Below are 26,055 nucleotides of genomic sequence, written 5' to 3' on the forward strand. Positions count from 1 at the left end.
GTCAAAAAAAGCAACTACTAATAACACACACACACACACACAAATATGAAATTTACATATATGCAAAAAGCATTCAAAATTATGATGACATGTCCTGAAACTGTTCACACACACACACAAAAAAAAGCCAGATAAATATAAAATTAACAATTTTTTTTTTCACATATTACTGCTTAAAACTATATATTTTTATGTGTATTAATGTTGTACCCAGAACAAACTCGCATCATCTTGTTTAAATTTCACCAAGTATGGATTGTCATTTTACATTGAACTGTTATGTATCGTGTCTTAAATTTATGTTTTTCTATAATTATACTGCGTACTGGTGGCTCACAATGACGGCGAAAAAATGTAATACAATGTCTTTTTGGCTTCCTGGAAGGACTTAGTGTCCCTTGGGGCCACATAGTGTATATTCGTTATATGTGTATGTCTTTTTTTCATTTGTATTCTTTTTCGTGTGTTATTGTCCAGTATTTGTGTAATGTGTATGTGTGTATTTGTTTACAATAAAAACAATGGGATTGGAGAAAAGCAAACATTATAATATATAAAGCATCTGTTCCCTCGATATCAATGTTCATAAGACTTTTTTTTTTCAAACCGAGCACAACTCATGTCTATCGCCATGGACAATTTACTACCTAGTGAGTTGTGCCGGCAGTGTGAGTGTGTGCTCACCTAACAGTCTGAGTGCATGTCAAGTGTTGTGTCTGATTTTTCAGCGCTGCCATCTATATTTCAGAAGTGAAGTGAGTGAAGTGCAATGACTGTTTGTAGGCCCGTTTCTCTCTTTGGCGAGACTTTTTAACGGGGAGATCGGCTCGCATTTGCGTCTTGAAGTTGCGAACCACAGAAAACCAACTTTAGCCGACCACCACTGTGGCGACGATGGGGCGGCATAAGAAGGCTGTCGATTTCAGCGTGTTTTGCAATCATATTAGTTAAACGTATATGTTATTGCCAGTCATTTGATCATTTTTGTCGCACCACGGTCATTTTCTGCACGCGAGGGCTAATTAGACCGGGACCTACAATTCATTTCCGATTCCGAACGGCAGGCTTGTTTTTTATACTCATCGAGAGGTTGGTGCGCTAACCCCTCGATGGGGATGTTACTGCCAAAGCCAGAAATCGGACAGTTCGCGAAATAGCCGGCCAGATCACGAATTGGCCAATGTCCGAATTTTGGATTTTGGCCAGCCTGTTCGTGAAGTGGCCGTAGATTGCTGGCCAAAGTCTGATAACAAAAGATGTAATTCTGAGTCATCGCCAAGTTGCGTATTTTTTCGTGATAATTATGTCCCCGTAAGGTATGGCAAGCCATGGTCACGATGCGGTTATCTTTTTTTTCAACTTTGAAAGAAAAGCTATACATGTTTATAATATCATTTTTTTAGTTTTTCTCTCAAATTTCTCTTTTTTTTTCTCTCATGTCACATGGAGATAATCAGGTACAATTACTATACATAGTCATGTATCACACGTTGGCGCTGAAAAAAATGGATTTTGTTGCCTACCGAACCGTCTTACATCAGCACATTGAACTTTGGCCAGGGATCTCCAGCCACTTCGCGGATTGTCCGGCCAAAGCTCGAAACAAATTTAAAATTCCGACTTTGGCCAAAACTCTCGGCCAATTCACGAAGTGGCTGGTTGGGTGCACTTCGGACTTTGGTAGAAGCGGTCAAAGTGACCGCTACCGTTGTTCTAGGTAGAACTTTATTTTACCACTAAACTAAGAAACCTAGAACGTTTATATTTTTGGAATCTAAGAGGCTTAACACGATGAGTAAAGTCATGAAATTTCAACAACCTGAGGTGACCCGTTTTTAGTGTAATCGCATGTCAAAATAGTTTTGCGGCCAAATTGACCTCTTCCGTCGTTCTAGTGTCAAAAACACCTCAAACGCCACTAAACACTTGGCAAGAGATCGACATTTGAAAATCCACTAATGATTGTGCTCACGTTAAATTTTATCAACCTGCAATTAAACTTGAGAAGTTGCCCTGTTCAACCCAACTTGAATTTAAAAGTAACCACGCGTGTGTGATTCTTTTACCTCTCAATATGAGCCACTTTTGGATGCCTTCAGTCCGGACGTCGTTTATATTTTACCGTAATTTTCCTTGAAGGTCATAATTCTCACTCAACTTCAGTGAAAATTTCCCACATCCGAGCCAACGAAAAGCGTACGCTCGAAATAGTATGAGACTTAGAACACAGGAAGTACTAAGTAGGGGGCCCATTCACAGCCACGGTAGATCAACCAAAAACGTACTTCCTCTTCACCTGAAACGGTCCAAGTTCCCACAAAAGAAAGAGACAATCGCCCTCTCTCATGGCCTTCATTTCCTCGGACGGAATTCTTTTCTACAAAAAAGAGTTGCCTCTTCCTTTTTTGCGAACCAAACTATAAAAAAAAAATGGAAAGAGTTAGCGAGTGAGTGAGTAATTGCCCAAAAGGCATAAAATGTCTGTCGTCAACTTTAATGATCGCAGTAAGAATAAGTGGTGGCGCCCTCTGGCTAATTAAGGATCTGGCGAAATGTCCACGTGGCAAATGCTTGCTCGTGCTTAACGCGCACGCCCTTCCCACGAAAAGGATCCTTATTTCTTTTTTTTTTTCCCGAGGAAAAGGACGAGTCATAAATCCCAAGAGGTTAGAGAAGGGAGGGGGGAGCAGAAACTCTAGTGGAATTTAATTGAATTTTTCGGGAACGGCTATAAAATACGGGACTCCATAGGCTGGAGCAAAATAAGGAAACTTACCGTATTTCTTACCGCGCCATCGACCGATTTCTTGGAGGGGAAATTGCTTTATTATCTTAAGAAATTCTACTCGAATTAGCCTTGAAGGAAATTAAACGACGATGGAGATGCTCTCCTTAAAATATATTCATCAGGTCTTCTGTGGTGCGTGACTATCTTTGCTCCATGGAAGATGTTGTGTATTTGAAAACATGAGTAATTATTGCTCGTCTGATGATGAAAATTCTCAGAAGGCCCGGCCTCACTAGGACCATTTAGGATATTAATTGGAACTGATGAATTCTGTGTGGTTGTGTGTGAATAATGCCCCCTCCCCCTCTCAGGGCCGCAACTAGATACTTTGTCATTCGGGTCAAGCCGTCATTTTGGCGCCCCTTGTAATGTAGAAGAAGCAGTTAAAGGGTGAATTCGACGCCCCCCTTCTGGTTCAAAGCCCGGGGCACCAGACCCCCTTGCCCCCACTTTCTGCTGCAGGGTCCCTAGGCTGGGATCGAAATGAATATCTATAATGCTTTTGTTAACAACATACCTTATAAAGTGATGGCCGGCTCTGATTCCCAGATATTTGCAGAGGTCCTTGGCTGCCCTCAGAGCAAGCAGACCTACAACATGATACTTCCGTAACGTAAAAAGTCAAGCATCACTTCAAAATATGGAAGGTAGGTAGCAGCATCAACAAGAACTGAGTGGTGGTGCAATGGTAAGGTGCTCGTCTACCACCAATGAAGGCTATTGCCAGCTCCAGGGTATCATAGAATAACTCCATAATAACGAAATCTGGTGCTGGGATTTTGCAAAGTTTGTAGTCCTAATTGGCTGGTTTGTATTTCCAGCCTAGTAGAAGGAACGGGGGGAATGGGAGCATGATACTGTTGGAACCACCCTGGGTAACCTCTTCCTTGTACACGGCATTGATAAATGAACAATGGTACTCTGAAAACGGATGTGTTCGGTATTTTCTTTCTTCCAGAGCAATTTTCCGGACTGTCTTCATACTAAAACAATGGAGCACGCAGGCCTGCGGCTAGAATAGCATAAGTTCTGTTTACAGTAGGGTTACTAGATTCGAAAAATGAGAAAGAGGACATAGTTGATCCCTTCTCCCAATTTTCACAACAGATGGCGCCACTATTCTGACCAATATAGAACTAGCCACAACAATATTTTTCCCCTAACTAAACCAGAACAGCAAAAAAAAAAAAAGAAAAGCAAAAAATTCTGGGAGTTTGGACGGCTATTGATCAATGGAAAAACACCACAAAAGCGCTCATGTCAATGAAGAGATTCGTGTTTCAAAGTGGGGGAAATAATTTTTTCCTAAGAAAAAAAAGACAAAAGGGTGAATTTTCCGAAACTAGAAGAACGCTTGAAATAGCATCAAAAAGGAGGAAGTCTGATATCCCTACTCCCCAACCCCAAAAGCATCTTAACTCTTTAACGGCACCAGAGGCACCTGAGCAGAGGGATTTTTCTGGTGACTCCTACCAGGGCCTTCTCTATTCCACCCTGGAGAATAGAGACGGCCATGCTCCTACCTGGCCAGGCATACTTACTACCCAATTTACATACTCACTGTCAAAATTTTGACTAGATATCATTTTCATAAACTCTTTCTTCACTGGAGGTCTTCGGGAAGTGTCCGTGTGCGTCCATGCGTTAAGACGGCACTGCCATCCCTCCCCACTTTAGAGAATGACTTTAGCTGTTGGTGAGCAAACAACAGTATTCTCAAAAATGGATGTTTTAGTTTGCTTTTTCCAGGATTGTTTTTGTCACATTATTCTAGAACGAGCTGGGAAATTGGTTGGAATAGCATCGGTCCTGTTTGGTGGCAATTTCAGTTCTTGCATTCTCGGAATTTCGACGGCGAATAGTCAAAGTGTGTGAACATGCGTGGAAAAAAACACACACAAACACTCGTGTCAATGAAGAGATATGTTTCAGAGTAAAAAAAAAATTGCCACCCCCCCCCTACCCTAAAAAAAATAATAATTCCAGAAACCTGAAAAGGAAGACAAAAGAGTGAATTTTCTAAAACATAGGAAGGCGCTTGAAATGACAAAAAATAGACCGTTTGGTAATCCTAGCTTGAAGCCAACTTTGGAGCCAACTGGAGTTCTTGTCTTATATAAATTTTGACGACGGTAAAGTGTGTTGACATGAGCAGGAAAAACATAAACAAACGCTAGTGAATGGATGTGTTTTGCAGTGCAATTAATTTTTTTATCCAGGAAGAAAAAATAAGAATAATTTCGGAATCCTGAAATGAAGCCATAGAGGGAAATTTCCAGAACGCTCAGAATGACTTTAAAAAAAATGACGATGTATGGTATATGGATGTAAGTATACCCAAGATATACTTACGCTTACTTCTTGTTCTGAACGATCTGCCTTCTATATTAAAAGCCAAAGTGACGGATGTCCGAATTTTCGTGCTATGTTATTTGTATCGTGTTGAAGATCTGTCTGCCATCTGCGGAAAGATTTTTTTCAAATGATTTTGCATCATTGGACTACGGCGTTTTGCTGCCATCTATTGAAAAATCCTCTTTTCTTTCATTATTATAACCAAACATGGCCCAGTCTTTATCGGTTGCCAACGGCCATACCATGCTGAAAACGCCGGTTCTCGTCCGATCACCGAAGTTAAGCAGCATCGGGCGCGGTTAGTACTTGGGAGGGTGACCACCTGGGAACACCGCGTGCTGTTGGCATCACTTTTAACCCGCAAGGGTAAAAGCTTATATCCCTGGAGGGACAGAGCCTGGGCCGTGACTTGTTTGTCGGAGTCTCTATCGGTCACTGCACCGTAGAGAAGCAAAAAACGTCATACTTTTTAAAAAGAAAATTTTTCATACGCAGTCACATATAAAGAATTTCAGTAAAGTATATCAATAACAAAAGATAAAATTAACAATAAAATATAAAATCGAATCGCTAATAAACTAGAAATAAAAAAATTCCATAAATTCTTGATTAAGGTTCAACAACGCGCGAAGTTTTTGCTGCACCGAAACTAAAAAAAAATTCCATGAAGTACCTCTCTCTGCGCACATGCAGATGTTTGACAATCTGAGGGATACCCGAGAGAGAAAACCGCGAAATTCGAAAATTTGTTGTTTTTTTGTAATGAAATATAGGAACCCCGGCGTCAATACCAGTATATTGTATTTACGGCTTCAAATACCTCATTGATCTTTTATTTATTAGCATGTGTGGGAGTACCTGAAATTCGCAATATCGAATGTTAATTAGTATTGAGTGTGACAAGATTTTAAAAAGAGTTATCATGTTTTTTTAATTTTATCAAGATACCAAGCCAAGCGTTCCTTATCTCTCTGATGCAACTATTATTCATCCTCTTATTTTAAGGGGGGAAATAGAATATCACACACACACAACACGAGATTATTCTGATATCGTGCGTTGCGCGTTATCTTCCCCCCTTCCCCCCCCCCCGATTCATTCGGACACACTTTTTTGTAGAAACTAGATAACGAGCTCGGCTCCCGTCCCCAGTGGCGCAATTGGTTAGCGCACGGTACTTATAAGACAGTGCTTGTGAGCGATGCCGGGGTTGTGAGTTCGAGCCTCACCTGGGGAAGAAACTTTTTTTTTTTTTTCAGCCTGCTATTGGAATGAATTTTCTTGCGATATTGGGTGTTTTTCTGAAATATATAACTATCGTAAAAAATATTGCCGTAAGAGAGATTAAATATTAGCGCACTCACATTATACACTTCTGTATAGTTATTCTCAAAAAAGTATACAATAAATATATTTTTCACTATACTCGGTGATTCTAAATTCATGGAACAAACTTTGAGGTGATTTAAGACCAGGGCCGGTCTTTGGCAGGTGCGGAGGGCGCGGCCGCACCAGGCTGCTAAATTTTAGGGGTCGCAAAACTGGATAAAAATGATTTCATTGCATTTTAACTTTAAAAAATGACTGATTTACATTTTGACTTAACAAAGCAATAGCTTAAAGTATTGTCCAAGATTTTTAAAATTCAGACATCTAAAACCCAAGTTTTTTTTGTTTTTTTTGACACCTAACCCACTGGCCTAGATTTTGACAGACCTTGTTTTAGAGGGCCACAAAACTGTTTTTGCACTGGGCCGCAAAATACTTAAGCCCGTCCCTGTATAAGACACCTATTAAACAAGCATTTTTGTTGATGCAGGGACCATCAGGTTATGCTGCGCCAAACAATGATCAAGCGGTATAATGACTTGTTGTAGAATTTGCATTACTCAAGTTGCACCATAAGGTCTACCTCATTACAGTACCCTGCACCCTCGAATTGTGGATTGTAATTATTGCAGCAAATTTGTCAGAAAAATATATTTGCTTTTGGTGAAGTGATGTTGTGTGCTCTTTAAAAAATACCCTCTACCGTCTTAGCTATTGCGGTTCGATTCTATGACCAGAAAAGCTTTTTTTGGGAGTCATACAGTACATTAACATCACCGTCCTGCATAAAGTATTTTTGTCTATTGTTCATTGTATGTATAAACAGTATTATTAACAGTAAAAATAAAATTTAAAACTAAAAATATATATATATATATAATTATAGAAATATTTAATTATTTTTTAATAAAATTTAAAAATTCAAAAAATACATAATTATGTAGTATTTAGTAATAAAATTATATTAAAATATATATATATAATCAATGACTAACCCTTTATCTACCGATGGTGCTCTTAAGTACCAGGATAGATTTGTTATATAATTATCTGTTTGAAAAACTGGTTTTTTTGTCTCTAATTAGAACTAAAAAAATGACATGAAATAATTTATAATTTATATGATGTTCATATTCTCATTTACAGTTATTATAATTTTCTTCTTATTCTACTTTTCATAATGTGATAGATAAAGAGTTATAGTTTAAAAAACAAAATTTGAAAATTGCAAAAAATATATAATTAAAAAAAAGTATTTAATAATTAAATTATATTTTCAAAAAATAAAATTCATTCAAAAAATTTAATAATTCAATATAGTTAAAAAATAGTCAAAACATTCAGTGATCTATCACTTATGCGCCGATGCAAGGAAAAAAGATACATAAATGAGAGAGGCTTATAAGTGAATCATGCTATATCTTTGACCGGGAGTGCAGAAAATCATATATATATATATATATATATATATATAGAAGGGTCATAAGTGTATCACAGGGTCATCACTGTAGTAAAAAAAATAAAATTTAGGAAACAATTTATTAAATTCATGTGTATATATATAGTAGGAAAAAAATCAAGACATATGAAGATATAGAATGAAGAATAGCAAAAAAAGCTTTTCAAATGTGACTTTTAAGTGTGTGTATATATATATATATATATATATATATATATGAATGCCTAAAAAAATTTAAATCAGACTCACACGAATATTCATTTTTTCTTTTAATTCCACATGCTCTAATAAACTATGAAAAATTTTATATCATTACCATTCATTTCAGGGCTCATTTGATCTAAAAGCAGATCCTCTAGGCCGAAAATACAGCAAAATCTATCTATAACAATATTATAAGGACCTAAAAAAGTATTTTTATAGACAGGTCATCATTTGATCATTAGATAATTTGAGCATTGCACTCTATTTGCTGTCGAATAGGAGAATTCTGCCAGGACCAAAGAAAATATCGTTACAGGCAGGTTTAATGTTACAGACAGTATAATTTTACACAGATTTCACTGTATTAATGGGTAATTTTATAACAATGTTAAAAATTACACAAAAATGTATTTGTTAACATTTGATTCACTAAACCATGATAAATGTCATTTCTTGATATCGTTCTCGTCAGTTGGACAGATGTTCGTGATTATGCACATCAGATTTTTTTTTTTTTTAAATTTAATCCATGAATGTGGTAAATGTAGGCATTTCTAGAAACTTGGACTCAGGCCTCTATGAGCAAGACTGATTCAGAAACACATGCATGAGGCTTACAGAATGCTGTGATGAACCAAAACTAGCACTCTAGATTTGGGATGTATATATACTGATCACAACAAGACATGCTTATTCTTCACTGAGATTCTATATTCAATCAACCTTTTACAACTCACATTTCCCTGATTAGGCAACATTGACCAACGGGAACCTACATACTACATATTATTATGCACAAATACAGTCAATGCCCATTTTTACAAACCCGTACAGACTAATAATTAGTTTGTAAAATCAAAAGTTCATAAATGGGAAAGACGTTTAAAGGAAATATACAGTAAAACCTGTCTATAACAGTACTGTAGAGACCTAGAAAAAAATATTGTTATAGACAGGTTATCATTGTAGGCAGTTTGAGCATTTGTGCTATTTCCTATTGAATAGGAATTCCACCAAGACCAAAGAAAATATCATTATAGACAGGTTACTATAGACAGTATCATTATGCATTGGTTTCACTGTACATTGTTTGGGACCAGATGATTAGTTCATGAACATGTGTAGTTCATAAATTAGAGGTTTGTAAAATCAAGTGTCCATTGTGTCGATCACTCATATCAAGTAAGAAATCCAATTTTTTGAGAATGTTTTAGAGAAATGTTCAGATTAATGAGGGCTAAATAACAGATTCTACTGGACACTATTAGTTTTCAAGCAATCTCATTTATTGCACCATCAAAAGAATTGTTGAAATTCATTGACAGTTTCAAAGAACTTAATTATGATATCAAACCTTCATTCAAATAATCTATTATGGGTAAGATAACCAGTGACTGGATAAGCAAACAAAAATGAAAAATATACATATGAATTGAAGAGTAACATATTTTGGCAATATATTTCATTTTATTTTCAAGCGTTTCCATGGTATCAGTCAAATATTGAAAGGTTGATCAAATGTTTTTTAGTATTTACAAGTGAAATTATTAAAAGTACAGTATAATTATTCAATCTTCTTCATCTGACTCGACAGGTACTTTATCTTTCTTAATTTCTGCATTCAACCGAAGAACAGCTCCAGGACTTGGATATGGCCTCATCTGATACAATGGACCTGAAGCAGTTGTATCAGCTCCAGTTTTTGCCTCTCCCCTTCTTTCAAGACCTGAGGACCATGTGCCCCTGGGAAAATAATTTAAGATTGAAAGAGTTTTATTATACAGTGATACCTCAGCTAAGGAAGATAATTCATTCCAGAATCACATTTTTTAGCTAAAATGAGATTTCCCATAGGTTTCTATAAAAAAACAAATAATACAAAGGCCACAACAGACAAAATGCCCAACGAGGTGCCTGAAAAAAGATGCCCATAAAAATATGGATACGGAATATATGTTTAAATTATATCAAAAATACAGCAACCCAATAAGAGCAATAAAAAAACAGTAATTATGATAAAATATAAATATTAGTGTCTATAAAAAATTCTGGTTGTCTCATCTAAGTATGGATAACTTCTTGATTTATCCCAATATATTTTACGTGTTTCTTTTCAAATGTGCAAATGTGTCAATCACATTTAGAAAGAAATATGATTTGTTCCACTCAAAAAATTAGAGAAAGTAGGACAAGAGCCCCCCCCCCTCCCCCACTAGACCACATAATCATAGCATAATTTAAAAAAAAAAAATCACTCAAAAGATTTTTTTATAATGCCCAAAATCCAGTCTGTCAGCTCCCTTCCACGATGCACAGGAAATTATGAAGACATGTAAGTTTTTTTAAGAATGACGCTCCTTCAGAACCACTTCCAAAAGCTTAGTTCAAAATGTGTAAATTTCAAGGTCCATTGTAAATAAGTCAATGTGAACCAGATGGTTTTATTGCACTGTCCATCCTTTTTGAAAAGGATTTGTTGACTTCTATTGTTCGACGCCAGCAAGATCAAATGAAGCACTTTCATGAATCATGATTTGGACCAATGAAGCACTTTCATTTCTAGCTCTTTGCAGAACTTTATAAACATTGTTTATGCCTGTGTGTGCACTGGGAAAATCCAATTCTAGGCTCCCCTTTTTATGCACTTTCCCTTAGCTTAATCATTCATTTTACATGAAATGGTTTGAAAACTTTCTGAAAGAAAAGTGGAGCATCTGGAAAGAACTTTAGAAACCAATCAAGATCAAGTGATAGTAATTATGATGATCATACTTGCCAACTACTACGGAATGTCCACAGTTTCTACATATTTCTACCATACATAACGGAATTATGGTGAATTGCAAAAACTATTGAAGTCTGTTTCTTTTTATTAAGTACTTATTTTTGATTCAAGATTTATCAGAATTTTAGCATCCTATCGAGTAAAAAATGATGAGAAGCAAAGACTGCATCTCCAAAGAGCTGAATTTGAAATGAAATGAAGCAACCTTGTAGGGGCATACGCAGAATTGAGCTTTGGAAGGGACACAAAAATTTTCTTCCCGAGAAATTTCAAGTTACCACCCTTCAAAAAACATTTAAATTAACAGAAATTAGTTAATATAGCATATAAAGGGTATTTTCTTTGGATAATTCAATTTTTTTCCCCAAAATAATTTTTTTTCTCAAATTTGTGGTCGGCTTGGGGGAGGCAACACCCCTCTGAGCACCCCCTTGAATATGCCTCTGAATCTTGCTTTTAATAGTCGTTGTAAAGGCTTGCCTTGTTTGGATGTCTGCACATATGCAAATTGAATTCTCCGTGTGGACCCCTATACCGAAACATTTAATTGATGAATGAAAAAAAATGAGCAGAAGTGAAATTTTCATGTGCAAATTGGGTGCTTAAATATCACTCATATACAGTAAATTTTATCCAAATGAGTTGATAAGTTTGTGTCACATTTTTTTTACCTGGGTGCTTCAGAATAAGATGCAGGATCCATGGGATCCAAGTCATTCTCTCTAACTTTGGTTCGACCTGTAAAAATAAAACATAAAAGAGCTAAGTTTATTGATATAATTTTCATGTCAAAGACATCAAGAAAATGCTGGAGAAATCTGGTTGAAAAGAAAATGTAGCGATACCTCGGCTAACAAAGACAATTAATACCAGAATTACATTTGTTAACCAAAACATAATTTCCCATAGGCTTCTATGGAAAATTGCTTGGTTGGTTCAAGGTGCTGCCCAAAAAAGAGAAGTTTTTAAAAAAACACTAAAAGGAACACTGTAAAAAAAGACAAACTGACCGGAGGCTTAAAGGAACATCTTCAAAATTAGATAAATGAGAATTTACAGGAATTTTAGATATTGATCTTTTTAGTTTATACTATGTACATAACCAACACATAATGTGTTTGTTGACACAACCCAGTTGAGTTCATAGGTGTCCCCCATCCATTTGTGTGTCAGGTCATTCTTGTGTCTGATGCATGAGATGGAAAAGATAAGCTCCTTGAGCATCCAGACTGTTCAGTTTATGACCAATAGTCTTAAACTGAAAAATGCTCAGAAAAACATGGGCCTCTTTTTTTCAATGTATATTTTATTAGCTAAATCGTTAATTTAACATGAAAAGATTCAAAAACTTTCAGAAAGTGAAGTTGAGGTACATCTGAAAGATTTCGAGATGGACATGAGTTGATCGGGCTCAAGTGACAATAATTCTGACAAAGATTGGTGCTAAAATTCAGCTCACAGCTGTTAGTCAAATCCGTATTTGTTAGCCGAGGCAGTAAAACAAAAAAATCTTTGCTAACCAAAAAATTTGTAAGACGAGGTAACACCAGGGGTTCTAATAGCAACAGAGAACACACTGCTGCCTTGCAGAAGAGACAGGTAATGCCATTTATAGTAAGGTAAGTTTTATACCTACCCTTCCTCAGAGAATATTTGCCTACCTTTTTAGTACATATGCATGTATAAGACAAGAAAAACAAAAGCCTTCTCTGAGCAAGCTGTCTTTTATATTATATAGTTATAATTATTTTTAACAGAATAGTGAAGCCCAAAATTCAATCCAGAGGGGCTGTATCACTGAAATACCACCAAGGACACAAAGAAGGTTTCAGAGTATCTATATCACCTTAAAAAACAGTATAGCAAGGTAGTAAAAAGTCTTCCACAATGGAAACTCAAGAATGCTTGAGAGGGTGCAGTACAAGCTACAGTCGTTTTGTTCAATAGCTGGGATTGGAAATTGGAATGCGTGAATATCAAAATCAACTTGAGATCCACCCTAGTCTTTGGAGCTGTGTATGTCACTGGATCTACAATCAATTAATTTGATCCAGTGATTCCCAATGTGGGAAAATTTGATTGTTAGTGGGGGGGGGGGGGGTTGCCTTGAAGACAATGAGTTTTTCTATTAAGGCTCAAATAGAACTTTTTAGAATTCCCCATTTTTATACAAGTTCAAATTTTTTTAAATAATTTCTCAATGAATACTTTCCTTTATTTTTCTGTTTCAGTGCTTCCTTTAAAAGGGGTTTGACCAAGAGTTCTAATTGTTTTGTTTCACAAACAATTTGTGCCAGCAAGATGAAATCCCCAGACCAACTGTGCCAATAAAATGAATAAAAATGAAGGCCACAGACAGAATTAACATTCTGTACATAGCAATGTAAAAACAATGAGTTAATTAAGAGTATTCATACTTTTGAGGCTGTTATGCTGTGTTTGAGGCTTTTCATAGGCAGACATTTTGTCCACAACTACGGTGGATATCATCATGCAGGTGAAGGTAAGCAAGGAGACAAAACAACCTCCTTGGAAGAGTGTAATCTACAGGTGCTTTAGCTGAAGACGTTGCAGAATCTGCATCATCATTGTGACATGGAACAAGTGACATATCGATAGTCGGCGATCTCCCCAGTATGTTGTTTTGTCTGTTTGGTTGTCCTTACCCGCAATGATGATGTTCACCGCAGTAGTGCATGAAACATCTGTTAGTAAAAAGTCCCAAAATTCAGCACGACAGCCGTCCGAAAGAAGGTATATTCTTACTCTGGTTGTGAAGGCCTACCTACTCTATTCAATGAGCTCATTGTTTTTTCATCCAGAAGACCCCTGATTAAGAATAAATGCTTTTAACTAAGTAAATGAACTTTCCAGCTCCCTCAATTTGAATAGGAGTTAACTTTTGAATTACAAGAATTACAAATAACGGGGGAAAGAGAAAGAACTAGGATTGGGGGGGGGGGGTTGCAAAATTCAAAAGGATGCAAAGCAAAAACAAATTCAAAAACCAAACTTTGTATTTTGAACTATGAAGTTTCATGGAGGAGGGGGGGGGGGGGTGGCGGAAGTAACTCCTGTCAAAACTTCTAGTTGTGTGGGGGGGGGGACAGACACATTGGGTTTTTAAAGAGGCTTTTGCTCTGCTGGGGCATGGCCTAAAAAAAAGAAAAAGGTTGGGAACCACTGATTTAACCCATTCTAAGGTTTGACTTCTGCCCTTGAAATAGGTTTTGGAGGATTTTTCAATACCTACTGTAAGCTTAAAGGTTTACGGAAAATTGACAGACAATTCGATATTACGAAAATTCACTGCTAAAAAAATTGACAGACAAACAATTCATCGACAGGAAAATTCCCCAACAACAGTTCGACACGAGTCAGTAAGCAGGTAAGAGAGTGAGAATGAACGAGTTAGTATATGATACAGTAGTTAGTGAGTGAGTGTCATGATGACCGAGCCAGTGGTAGACTGAGTGATCTATTGAGTGAATAACAAAGTGAGCAGTCTACTGAGTAAGTGAGTGACCTAGGAAGCAAGTGAGTGATCTAGGGAATAAATGAAAGACCTAGAGATCAAGTGAGCAACTGGCTTACTGAGAGAGTGATTGAGTGACATAGTGAGCAACACTGAGAGTGATTGACCTGGTGAGTGAGTGAGGTAGCTCTAGTAGCAGGCTGGTTTCACTCACTTGTTCACTTGCCAACTTAATTGTTCATTCACTCATGTTGAACCAATATGTCTGGGAATTTTCCAGACATGAAGCGCAAATTTGAGATTCCGAAACAGTGTTGTGGAGTTTACTTCAGAACAATATATAGCAGACATTCTTCAGGCAGTATGTCCTTTATTGAAGACTTTTACCCATCCTGATACTATTTTTTTAAATAATAAAACCTGAAAGCCTTTTGGAGTCCCTGATGATGCATACTATAGTGGTTTACAATCTCTCGCATTCTAAATTTCTATGCAGCTTCTGTTTTAAAAATGTTGTGATTGTACCACATTACACCAACTGCTCACAATAGCCTTATCGTGCATGCACATATAGTGAGAAGGGCAAGTCCATTGCTATATAACTAACATGTGGTATTATTGACATAGTCTGGCTCTGTGTCACCATGTTTCTTCAAGTGTTGCCACTATTAACTTTCCAACCCTAATACAAAAACCAATGATGAGCATGAAACCAAATAAGTCAAACCCCATTATAACGCCCACCCCACTTACTCTCAAAATGTTTCAGTGAATAAATCCTATACGTGCAGGAATTGTACAGGTTCAACCGTGACTCGATATAAATCACAAATGCCAAGCTCGTTGTAGCACTAGCATTCTATGAAATAAGTGGTGGTGGCCCAAAGCAGAATGTGTCAAAATCTGTGATGTATGTTGCAGAACAATCGGTGCTACTGCATAACAATATTGAAGAATTTTAAAAAAAGTGTCATTTATTTTAAATTTTATTTCACCATAATAGAAAACACTATTATGGCGATTTTTACTGCAGAACATTTCCAGTCAGTGGAAAGCTTGTTGCAGAACAATACAAAACATTCTGCTTTTGAGGGTGGCAGTAAATCAGGGTTCGACTGTAATTGCACTAAAAAAAATTAGATAAATGGAATTTAAAGCTTCAGAAACAATGCAATAAATGTGGCAAAAAACATCTTGACCCAAACAAATTGGGATTAAAAGAGTTGGATGAAGGAAATGAAACAAATACTTTATATGATGACAGTAAAGCCAAGAGAAATTATTATAAGAAAAGAAAAGTTGTACAAACAAATACAAAAAGCAACTAAAAAGGATTCTTTCCCTGACATTTCCCAGTGTCATTAAATATGCATTGCATAGATGAATTTTTTTCAAACGTGTATGTGACAACCCAAATGAATGAATAGCTAACCTCTCGCTCTGATTTGCTCCCTGCGTCTCTGCCTTTCTCTACGTTCCTTCTCTTTGGCGGAAAACTCATCTTCATCAGAATCACTTTGCTCAGAACCCTGTAGTTACAAAAACACAAAATGAAGAATTCATTGAAACAAATCAAAAAGTGTAAAATAGACAATGAAGCTCATCAAACCCAAAATTTTTACAAACAAAAAACACTACAAAATTTCTTAAAACTCCTGAACATTTATTTATAACTAGCTATAGTACCTGGCACTGCCTGGCTTTTCTTCAATTGTTGAGAGGATTGAAAAAGTGACAAACCATTATACAGGCATATAAACAATTGTATACATACAGTGACAGGATTAAAGAAATGGCAAACCATTGTAAAGGCATACACATGTATGAAACACATTGGTAGGGAACCGCAGTAACCAAAGTAAACATTCCGAAAGTGATTGTTTAGGCTGATAAATTATTGTTACTCAACAGTTTTTTTTGCCCATTTCAGGCATTTGCCCAGCTCTGATGAACTTTTAAAGTAGCCTATCATTCAAGTCAGGTCTGTTTGGTGTATATGCAAAATTTGGAGACAATAGATCTAAAATTGTAGATTTGTATAGAGAACATACACACACAGACAGACAGAAAATAAATTTTATATATATATAGATAGTGTTGCCTCTCAATATAACAATAATCCCAACAGAATATTGCTATATCAAGGTTTTACTGTATTCAAAACACATTGGATGTATGCGAAAATAAAATAAATTGCTGAAATAACTTACACTAGGTTCTTGCTCTTGGTCATCAACTTCCATTGCTAGAGCCATCGTTTCTTTTAGAAGAGCTTGGAAGAGGAAAAATGATCAATTATTGGGTGATTAAAAAACATTGGTGTATAAATTGCAAAAGTTTTAGTTTTCAAAAAAATATCGATTAATTGCAATCTTAGATCAGTGGTTCTCACACTTTTGTCAGCCACAGCTCCCTTTCCTCAGCAAATATTTATCAGAACAGTTGGGTTTTTAACCCAAACAGGTGCACATCAATACCATAACTGACAATTTTGGAAACTGATAATGAGAGATTTCCGCATGGATATGAGTTCTGCACAAAAACTTAACACAAACAGAAATCAAACGGGGTTGAAAAAGATTGACTTTTATCAATATAAAAGGGCTTTTTAAAAATGCTATTTTTTCTTAACGGAAGTAGATGTATTTGAATTTTTTCTCTTTGGAAAAACATGACGCTGCGCTAGCCATCACTAATGAGCGCAAAGTTACCAATTATCAGCAAACAGTAGGATGAATTACCTGCCATTACCAAACTCAAATCAAAATCAGGCCAACAAAAAATATCCATGAGGCAAAAAAAAATGAACCGATGACTAAAAGGGATGTAGGGTCAGACAGGAAATGGTCATCTCTCGGATTTGATTGTGGAGAGGCCAAATTGGTGCAAGTTGTTCAGCCAATTTTACCTCTTCTTCACCAAAATCTTTTTTCTAAATAACGTGAGCATCATGTATTCCCAAGAAATCTTTATGATCTGTCCAGGGAATTTGTTAGTAAACATCCACGGCCTAATCAGGATTTAAACCCAGACCTGCACATTCAGAAGCTAGTTTCTTAATCGCTCAACTGCCAGGAGGCAAACTGAAACATTTCTTCATGATTTGGGGTAATGATCACAGTTGACTTTCAGGGGTCCGTCCAGCCTTTTTTGTGGTCTTCCTGTTGTGAAAATGATCCTAGAGCATGGTAACAAAAATAATTATACGAAAATAATCCCATACACTGCAGAATGTATTGTCAAATAATGACCATTACTCATACTAAAATGTCCCTTATGACACTTATCTCTGGATCTGTGCCCCTGGCAGTGATTTTGATGAACTGTACTACTTAACTTTTGTATTTAACTGAAAAAATAACATGATAGAGGAAGTTTTAAAAAGGGTTTAAATTGAATATATAACTTATTAAATTCAACACTAAAACTTCAAAACCTCTTAACTAGGAAAACTTTACTTTAAATCATAGTTTTCATTCTGTTTGTTGCTTGAGTTTTTGGATGTAACAGAGTGGAAAAATTAGTCTAAATTATTATTTTTTCATCAAAAATTTAAATGATCGATGAAAACTTTCATTGTATTTTGAAGCATATCTCCAAGTACTATTACTTGATGTTGATATAGATGAAAAAAATCATAATTATTTATGATAATGATGAGAGAGAACACAGTCGACATCCGACAGAGAAAAAAATCAGCTACTAAAGACATAACATGAATATTAAGTCATTTTGCAAAAGTCAAATACAAAATTGTTGATTAAGCATTAAAAGTAAACCTTGCAATGAGCTCAAAAGTGTTATCAGATTTAATTTGGCATAAAAATATATTTTCCAAACGGACCGTAATAGAGTGGAAATTTTAAAATGGGGAAATTTTGGGACATGAACAAGAAATAGTTTTTCATAAGAAAAAAAAAATTCCTCAAAAATTATTGTCAGTTTTATTCATCTATGGCACATATATAAAACGTGATTTCAAGTTTTTTTGAAAAAAATTCCAGATTTGCACCAAGTGTCTCTTTGTTTAACACTTTTTCGAAGCTGGGACAGCCAGAGTTTGAGGTTTCGCTACAAACAATGATTTTTAAAAAAAAAATTAGATACCATCTGAAACAAATTAAGAAATGCCATATGACAGAGAATTAAATGAAGAACTAGAAAAAAATTAAAATTACCAGAGTGCTCTGAAATTTTGTAAAAAAAAATTATAAAGTCTCGGAAACAGTTTGTACACTTTTTTGGGAATATATATCACCCATATACCTACATACTTTTACATTTATGTATAAGATATCACCTTGGGGACAAGCGTGGATCTAGGTGTTGACAAGCAATTTTGTGGAGTGGAGGTGTCGGTGTTAAAATACAAAAATTAATACAGTCATGAACCTCATCAGTGTGTCACCTGGGTAACATGTCACTCTGCTTCTGGTAGAAAATTCATAGAGATACCAGTGAATTATGGGGGGGGGGATAATTCTTTTCAAGATACGTTTTTTTTTTTTTTTTTAATTTACCCACTTTCACTCAAAAAGGACAAAGATTTTTCGAATAACCTGGATCCCGGGACCCAGGTAAATTAAAGTACAGCAGCATCCTTGTGGTCTCTTCATTGTCGAATCGTCATTTGACACATGTGCAAAAATCCGGAAGTAAACTCTTTGTTGGCCAATCGCGAGCAATGTTCAGCAACTTTTGGTACGGTTCCAGAGGAGGGTGTGGGGTTGGCAGTGGCAATGAACCTCATCTGGGCACCCCCAAACCCTACATGCAAAAAACAAGCTATAGTTTGAATAATTTACTCCTTGATAGTCCTTCTCTAAGTATCACGAATTAGCTGGGACAATGTACGTCCTACTGTACATAATACTTTAAAATTCATACTTCATCAATTTAGAAAAAACATGAGAAAAAACATTTACCCCTTAGTTTATCCGCAGACAAAGACATTTGAGCTCGTGGATGTCCTGGTGGTAGCCACGACACTTCAGTGGTTGCAGTATTCCAATAATAATGACGTCCCCTGTATAGTAAGTAAAATTGAAAAAATCAGTACATTTATATCATTGATCCCAGATGAAAAAACCTGAGCTTAAGCTTATATGGATACACCTATAAAACAAGGACAGTAAAACCTGTCTTCAACGAAATTGCAAGGGACCAACATTTTTTTCCGTTGAACAGGTTTCCACTGAATAAAGGTTAAAAATTGACATGATGTGTAAAATTATGTAACAATCTCATAGGTAATTGAAATAAAATAAAAACAAATTGATTGAAAATAAATTAAATAACTTAAAAACAGATAAAATAAATAAAGTAACGTGTAGTGTACATCATACAAATACAAATACAACAATTACTCAATTATATTAAATACAGTCGGGCACGCTTATAATGAACACAGATATTACAAATTTTTGCATACAACAAAGTTTTTCCATTCCCCATGAATTTTGTATTGCTTAACTATGCTCATCAAGCCAGTACGGATGTAAAAAATAGTTAACGTGCAATGATTATTTTAGCTGTTTTTCCGACTTTGTTACAAGCAGGTCCGACTGTAATTAGGTTTTGACAGCATCTGTATAAACTTCACCAAGCACTGTTCTTCTAAAAAAAAAACATTTACATTATTTGTTTACTTCCCTTAAAATTTTCAATGAGGGTGTCGATATCTGTCGTGTCGGGTTCAGTTTGTGTTTTGTCGTCTATGTATATGTAATCCTCACCGTCAGGGCCATAGCTAGGATTTTTGTGACCGGGAGGGGGAAGGGAAGGAAACAACATGATTTTGCTGCTCCTACCACTGTAAAATTTTATGCTTTTTATAGCAGTGTTTTTTTCCTAAAATTTGTTTCCTGGGCAATTGCCCCTCGCCTCCTCTAACTTTGGCCCTGCTTAGCACTGCGACCACCACAGAAAGCAGCTTGCATATCATTTAGAAATCCAACCATTGCACTGATTGCTCCCATAGAAAAGCATGCTTTCGAAAAAAAATTTCCAATTCCAGAAAGTAATGGCTTTACTACACATACCTTATCAATATCACAGCATTACGTACAGAACCTGTTTTTGCTTATGTAGGGGTGGATGACTGACCCACATTGGCAAGCAGAGAGAGAGATTGCATAAAATATATTTCACTATAACACTATAATATTTTGGATGATACCCTCGGCCAATTGATCCTGAAACAGCGTTGGTGTAAAATTTTCCATTAGAGGACAGTTTTTCTCTCTGTTTGCATGTTAGACAGGTTCCGTTTGATCCAGGTTTTTGTTTTTTTTTATGTGTATTTTGACACTGAAATCACGGAACCAAAATTTTTTCCCGTTGAAGAGAGGGGCTTCTACTTAATACAGGTTTTACTGTACAGTGAAAGTCCTATATAAAGATACTCAAGGGAGTGGAGAAACATCATTATACACAATTTATTATTAGAGGAAATGTCTGCGAGATATCCTCCAAGTGGTGAATAAATAATTCCTGCAGAGAAGAAACAAAATAATTTTCCTATTGATTTGCTTCAAGCGCCACAGAAAAAACACATAAAAAAATGCACAGAAAACTAAAAAGGTGCCTGTGACCATCTTGTTCCACCCACGATGCCCCCCCCCCCCCCCGCCAACGACATATCTAATCTTCTCCTACTTTTTGCTGACGCTGCAGCGTCATCTGCCGGTGTCACAAAAATGAAACTAAAAAAAATCCAACATATATTAACACTATGGAATGTGCATCAAGACGTGTCGTTATACATCACATATGGGAAGCCCAATAAAGGAGGCCATGATTTTCTGCAATGATTTTAAAATCAAGCACAGATTTTTTAAGGAATTGCTTTTTGGATTTTTTCCTGGCAAGTTCTTGACCTGTCAGGAAAAATCCAAAACGTAATTCCTAAATAAATCTGTGGCGTTTTTTAAAATTTTTTTATTTCATGACTTTTCCCGACTTTGTGACACTTCTATTTGAATTTTTTTTTAATGATTTGGAGCATAAATCAATCTTTTCATTTGTGAGAAACCCAACTATCACACATTATAAAAAGGCAAATGGCATATTGTACAGAAAACGTCTTACGTTCCGGGATCGTAAATTTCTCGCCACTCATCAGTGAGAGGATATTTCTGCAGCATCTTGAGCCTTTTACGTTCTGTTTTTGGCGAGGGATGAGTCTTCCCTGTGCCCCAAGTTTCTCGGCAATATGCTGAACAATCGTGATAGATGTTTGACTTGTTGGGACAGCCTGGCAATGGTCCTTTGATCTCACCTGTACCATTATCGTCAATTTCCATGCCATCGTGCTCTCCTGGCTGAGAACTACCATTTCTCTTTTCATTATCGTCATCGTAATCTTCGGCAATGACCTCTTCTTCAGGTTCTAATTTTTGAAACAAAACAGAATAAATATCTAATTCATGTAAACAAAACAAATAATCTGTCGATATCAATAACACATTTCTACTTATGATGCCCATGCTGCTACAACAGTAGAATCTCTCAATGATAGACACTATTGGGACCAAATATTTTGTCTGCTAACGGGAGAGGTGAGCTAATGAAGAGTGTCCGTTATGGGTGGTTCCACTGTATTAAACCACACATGAAGCTCTTAAGATTTCTTTGAGCAATTTCTAACAAGTTTGTACACATTATGAAAGTAGGCATGGATCTAGCGGAAGTTGATCGCCCCCTCCCAAGAGCTGAATAATACAGGGAAAATTCATCAGTCCCGTGAAATATATAGGACAAACGAACCTACACAATAAATCATCCCCTCCCAACACATCGCCCTGGATCCAGGCCTATGTGAAAGTGATATTATTTGAACCTAATGTATTTGTGAGCATGTGTTATGTTTTCCAAGCATTGTCACCTATATCCTGAACCAAAAGTGAGCTATACAGTTACCTATATACTATAAAAGCTATATTGCCATTTCCCATGTGTACCTCGCAGGCTATACAAGAAAAAAGTCTGTTTTACCATTGATACATGATGTAACGATCCGGGATGAGCAACAATACATTTTTAACTGTGAAATTAGGAACAAAATTTCAATTGAAAAAGTGACATAAAAATTTTTTGCCACAGTAGTGGTTGGCTGAAGTTGGCTTTCTGTAGCTTCAACCTTCGAGGCGCGAGTGCAAGCTGAGATCTCCCCATTAAAAAGTCTAACCACAGAGAACAACAGGCCTACAGCAGTGCCACTATGGTAGTAGAATGGTCATAGTGACATATTTGCATCGTAAGAACCTGAGTTCGAACCACACCACCACTACAGTGATGATCTGCTGAAGTTAGTTACCTGAGGTTCCCAATTTCAAGACACGGAACAGCTTCGGTATAGGGGACACACCAAATTGGAGATTTTTTTTTTTCTGGCAATAAGTTGCCATCGTTGCCGTGCTCTGGTTCGTTGTTGTTCTGCTGGGTTGTCGTTGTTCCAGAATGTTCGAAGAATTCTGCCAGTCAGTGGCACTGGCTGTTGTTTTTCCGTGTTCTTAGCGTCCAAGCGCGTCTTTCAAACGGGTCTTACTGCCATTTTCAAACTGGTTTTCTCTTTTTCCATTCTATTCTTTTTTTTTCCTTCCAAATGACGTCACCATATAGCCACAACGTTTTGAAAAGCCGTTGGGATCAAAGCATTTTCTCTTCCTTACATATATATGATGTAGTGTGTGTATCAGATTAATTATTTTGGATATCTTTTCCCTCAGGTTGTACCTTTAATATTTTCCAATATTTATTCTTTTCTACATGCAGGATACCCCTGCATCGTTATTATTTTATTTATTTATTTTACACTGTTGATTATTTATAAGAACCTGGATTCCAGGAGAGTCCAGGTTTTAATTCATAATACATAGAATATATTTATTTATACAACATGCAGGACCGTTGTTTATTTATAAGAACCTGGGGATTCCTTTATTTTTATCCACAGTTTTATTTTTTAAACAATCCAGAGCTTATTTTTGTTTATACCATTTGTTTTTATTGTTTTTTACTGTTTTCTATGCTGGAGATTTTTTTTTTTCTGGCGCACGTAGTGTCTGGCGGCTTTTTCTCGGGCCGTCGGACATATTTGGCGCCAGGAAAAAAAAAGTCGCCAAAAACCGCCAACCTGTCCCCTATACCAAAGCTGTTCCCAAGACATGCTGAAGTTAGTTGTCTGAGGTTCCCAATTTCAAGACGCAAATTTGGGCAGATCTTCCCGTTAAAAAGTCTAGCCACAGAGAGCAACAGGACCACAACAGTACAAATATTAAATCATTACACTTTCCACTTCTGAAATATAGATGGCAACACTGGAACTCAGACTGTTAGGTACACAAATTTGCACTTCCAGCACAGCTCACTCAGTAGCATATAGCCCAGAGATAGACCGGAGTTGTGTTCAGTTTGGCAGGCAGGCCTACACTTCACTCATAGTTTGAAATATAGATGGCAGAGCTATGACAACCATTACACAGAAACAAACTTCACATTACATTCACAACACATAACACTCACAGCCTCCAGCATGGCCTACGACTTCTTCAATCACCTGGTCAAAACTCTTCATTGAAACAGAGCGAAAATAGACTAATGATCTGATTAGGAGGAGCCAGGTAGGGACCTTAGAAAACTACTTTGTCTGGGGGGGGGGTGCACAGGCTGCTTTGAGTACTCTGGAACTGTGCCGCAGGTCACCTAAGTGATCTTTAAATATCCTTGGAGGGGAAAGGCCTACGATTCTCTTGAGATGACCCTAGCTTCGTATTGGCCAATGAAGAAGCTTAAACTCTTATTGGCTGTAGCAATATCAAAACTCACGAACATAGGTTATTACTAAGCTTAGAAGAATCAAAATTATCCACCATTTATTTATCACTGAAAGTATTCGGAAGATAAGAGAGAGAAGTGAAAGTGTGTTGAGACCTGGTTCGGGAGGTTTTACGATCCCTCTTTTCTGAAGCCTGGCCAAAAGCGCCGCCGGTAGAGGCATTTTATATTATAATTATAATTAACCGATTAATAAAGAAACAATATTATAAGATGGATGAGGTCGCTGCGATACGACACCGTGAAATGCAGACGGAAAACCAGCATTACCAGCGACGATTTTTCAAGTACAAAAACACCGGACAACGATGTACACAAAAAAAAAAAAAATCAATAGTTGATGTCTGACTTTGGGACGGCTGTGACATGTGATAATGATCATTCGAGGGCTAGAAAACTTTGATCAATCATGAAGAGTTAGACATTTCTTCACATAAGAAATCAGGGAAGAACTCAATTTTGATTTGTTAAAACCTCGTGACGCGTCTGTTGATAGAACTCATTTGTAATGTTTTGATAAAATGTTTTTTCTAAAATTGAATTTTTTTGTGATTTTGAGTACTTTGTTCATTTTCACTGAATCATTACTGCTTGAGTTTATTTCTTAAACAATGAAGATAATATTTGTCGTTTAGCCACAACAAAAAGTTTTTTGACAATTTTACCCATTTTTGTGACTGCTGTATTGCAGTCATTTTCTGCTCCAAGAGTTTGTTATCATTTTATAGTACAGAATCAATTTCAAACAGCTAAGAAAATGCAGCAAAGTCCTCAATGCGATACAATAATAACTTTTTTTGGTTTAAATCGCAATTAATAGAAGTTTTCGTATTTAGTAAACGAGTGACGTGCTGTCATCTAGTCATTCAATAAAGAACTATCGAGAAGTAGATTCACAGTCGGTGAAGTTTCACTTAACTAACGATAGGTGACACTAGTAATCTCATTGGTCTTTTAGTTGCATTGCTGTTAGAGTTGAGAAATTTTACAGACATTCCCCCTGTAATTTCCACCTTCTCGACTTCTTTCGTGGAAAAATGACTCGTTCTTTTTTTTCCCGCATGTTCAACGAAGCGAACTTTAATTTGAATTTTTCTGCAGTCGTACATGTGATGGTAATTTTTATTGCCCATATGAACGATATCACGATACTGAAAAAAATAATTCCAGAATCAATGTGTAAATTCACATCTGATCAAAGAAATAATTCCAGAATCAATGGAAATTCGGGATCGATGAAAGAAATGTTTCCAGAGTCAATGAAAATTCAGAATTGATGAAAGAAAGGACTCAACTGATGAAAATTCAGAACTAATCAAAGAAATAATTCCAGAACAAATGAAAATTCAGAATTTATGAAGAGATAATTCCACAATCATGTAAAATTTAGAATTGATGAATTGAATAATTCCCCAGAATCAATGAAAATTCATAACCAATGAAAGAAATAATTCCAGAATCAATGGAAACTCAGAATCGATGAAAAAAATAATTCTGAATATCAATAATTTTCATTAATACTGTACAATGCCTAGATTCAATCCCAAGTAAATTATGGCCTCAAACCGTTGGGAGGAGACTATGTGTATCGCTAATATTAATGAAGTTTTACGAATGCCAAATTTATAAAAATTTTATCTAAAAATTCTAATGGAAGTATAAGTTCCACTAACTACATAAACCTTAACATCTTATTCATTAGACATTTGTATTTCTATAAAATCTGCATTGCCGTTCACAATAATCGAGTTATTCAGTGCAATAGACGCAATGTTATTATACCGACGAAACCAATTAAAATTTTAATCAATCCTAAACGAAAT

At 36.2% G+C, this 26,055-nt stretch overlaps 1 protein-coding gene and 2 non-coding genes across 3 annotated transcripts; 2 read left to right on the forward strand and 1 right to left on the reverse strand.

The window, feature by feature from the left end:
- The first annotated feature begins 5,371 nt into the window (after positions 1–5,371).
- Positions 5,372–5,490, forward strand: LOC149067531 (5S ribosomal RNA). Its single transcript, XR_016195361.1, has one exon. It is a non-coding gene; the product is annotated as a 5S ribosomal RNA (ribosomal RNA).
- A 798-nt stretch (positions 5,491–6,288) lies between these two features.
- Positions 6,289–6,380, forward strand: TRNAI-UAU (transfer RNA isoleucine (anticodon UAU)). Its single transcript is given in 2 exon segments — positions 6,289–6,326; positions 6,345–6,380. It is a non-coding gene; the product is annotated as a tRNA-Ile (tRNA).
- A 1,807-nt stretch (positions 6,381–8,187) lies between these two features.
- Positions 8,188–24,580, reverse strand: PQBP1 (poly-glutamine tract binding protein 1). Its single transcript, XM_089252675.1, has 7 exons — positions 24,329–24,580; positions 21,485–21,785; positions 19,321–19,421; positions 16,606–16,667; positions 15,828–15,924; positions 11,592–11,658; positions 8,188–9,878 (listed from the first exon to the last, which is right to left on the reverse strand). The coding sequence occupies exons 1-7, from the start codon at positions 24,393–24,395 to the stop codon at positions 9,704–9,706; spliced, it is 870 nt and encodes a 289-aa protein (XP_089108801.1). The 5' UTR covers positions 24,396–24,580; the 3' UTR covers positions 8,188–9,703.
- Between the last annotated feature and the right edge of the window lie 1,475 nt (positions 24,581–26,055).

This window comes from Pholcus phalangioides, unplaced genomic scaffold (genome assembly GCF_987345545.1).
Source record: "Pholcus phalangioides strain wild (caught in Gottingen) unplaced genomic scaffold, Ppha-v1.0 ptg000030l_1, whole genome shotgun sequence".
Lineage (NCBI taxonomy): Eukaryota > Metazoa > Arthropoda > Arachnida > Araneae > Pholcidae > Pholcus > Pholcus phalangioides.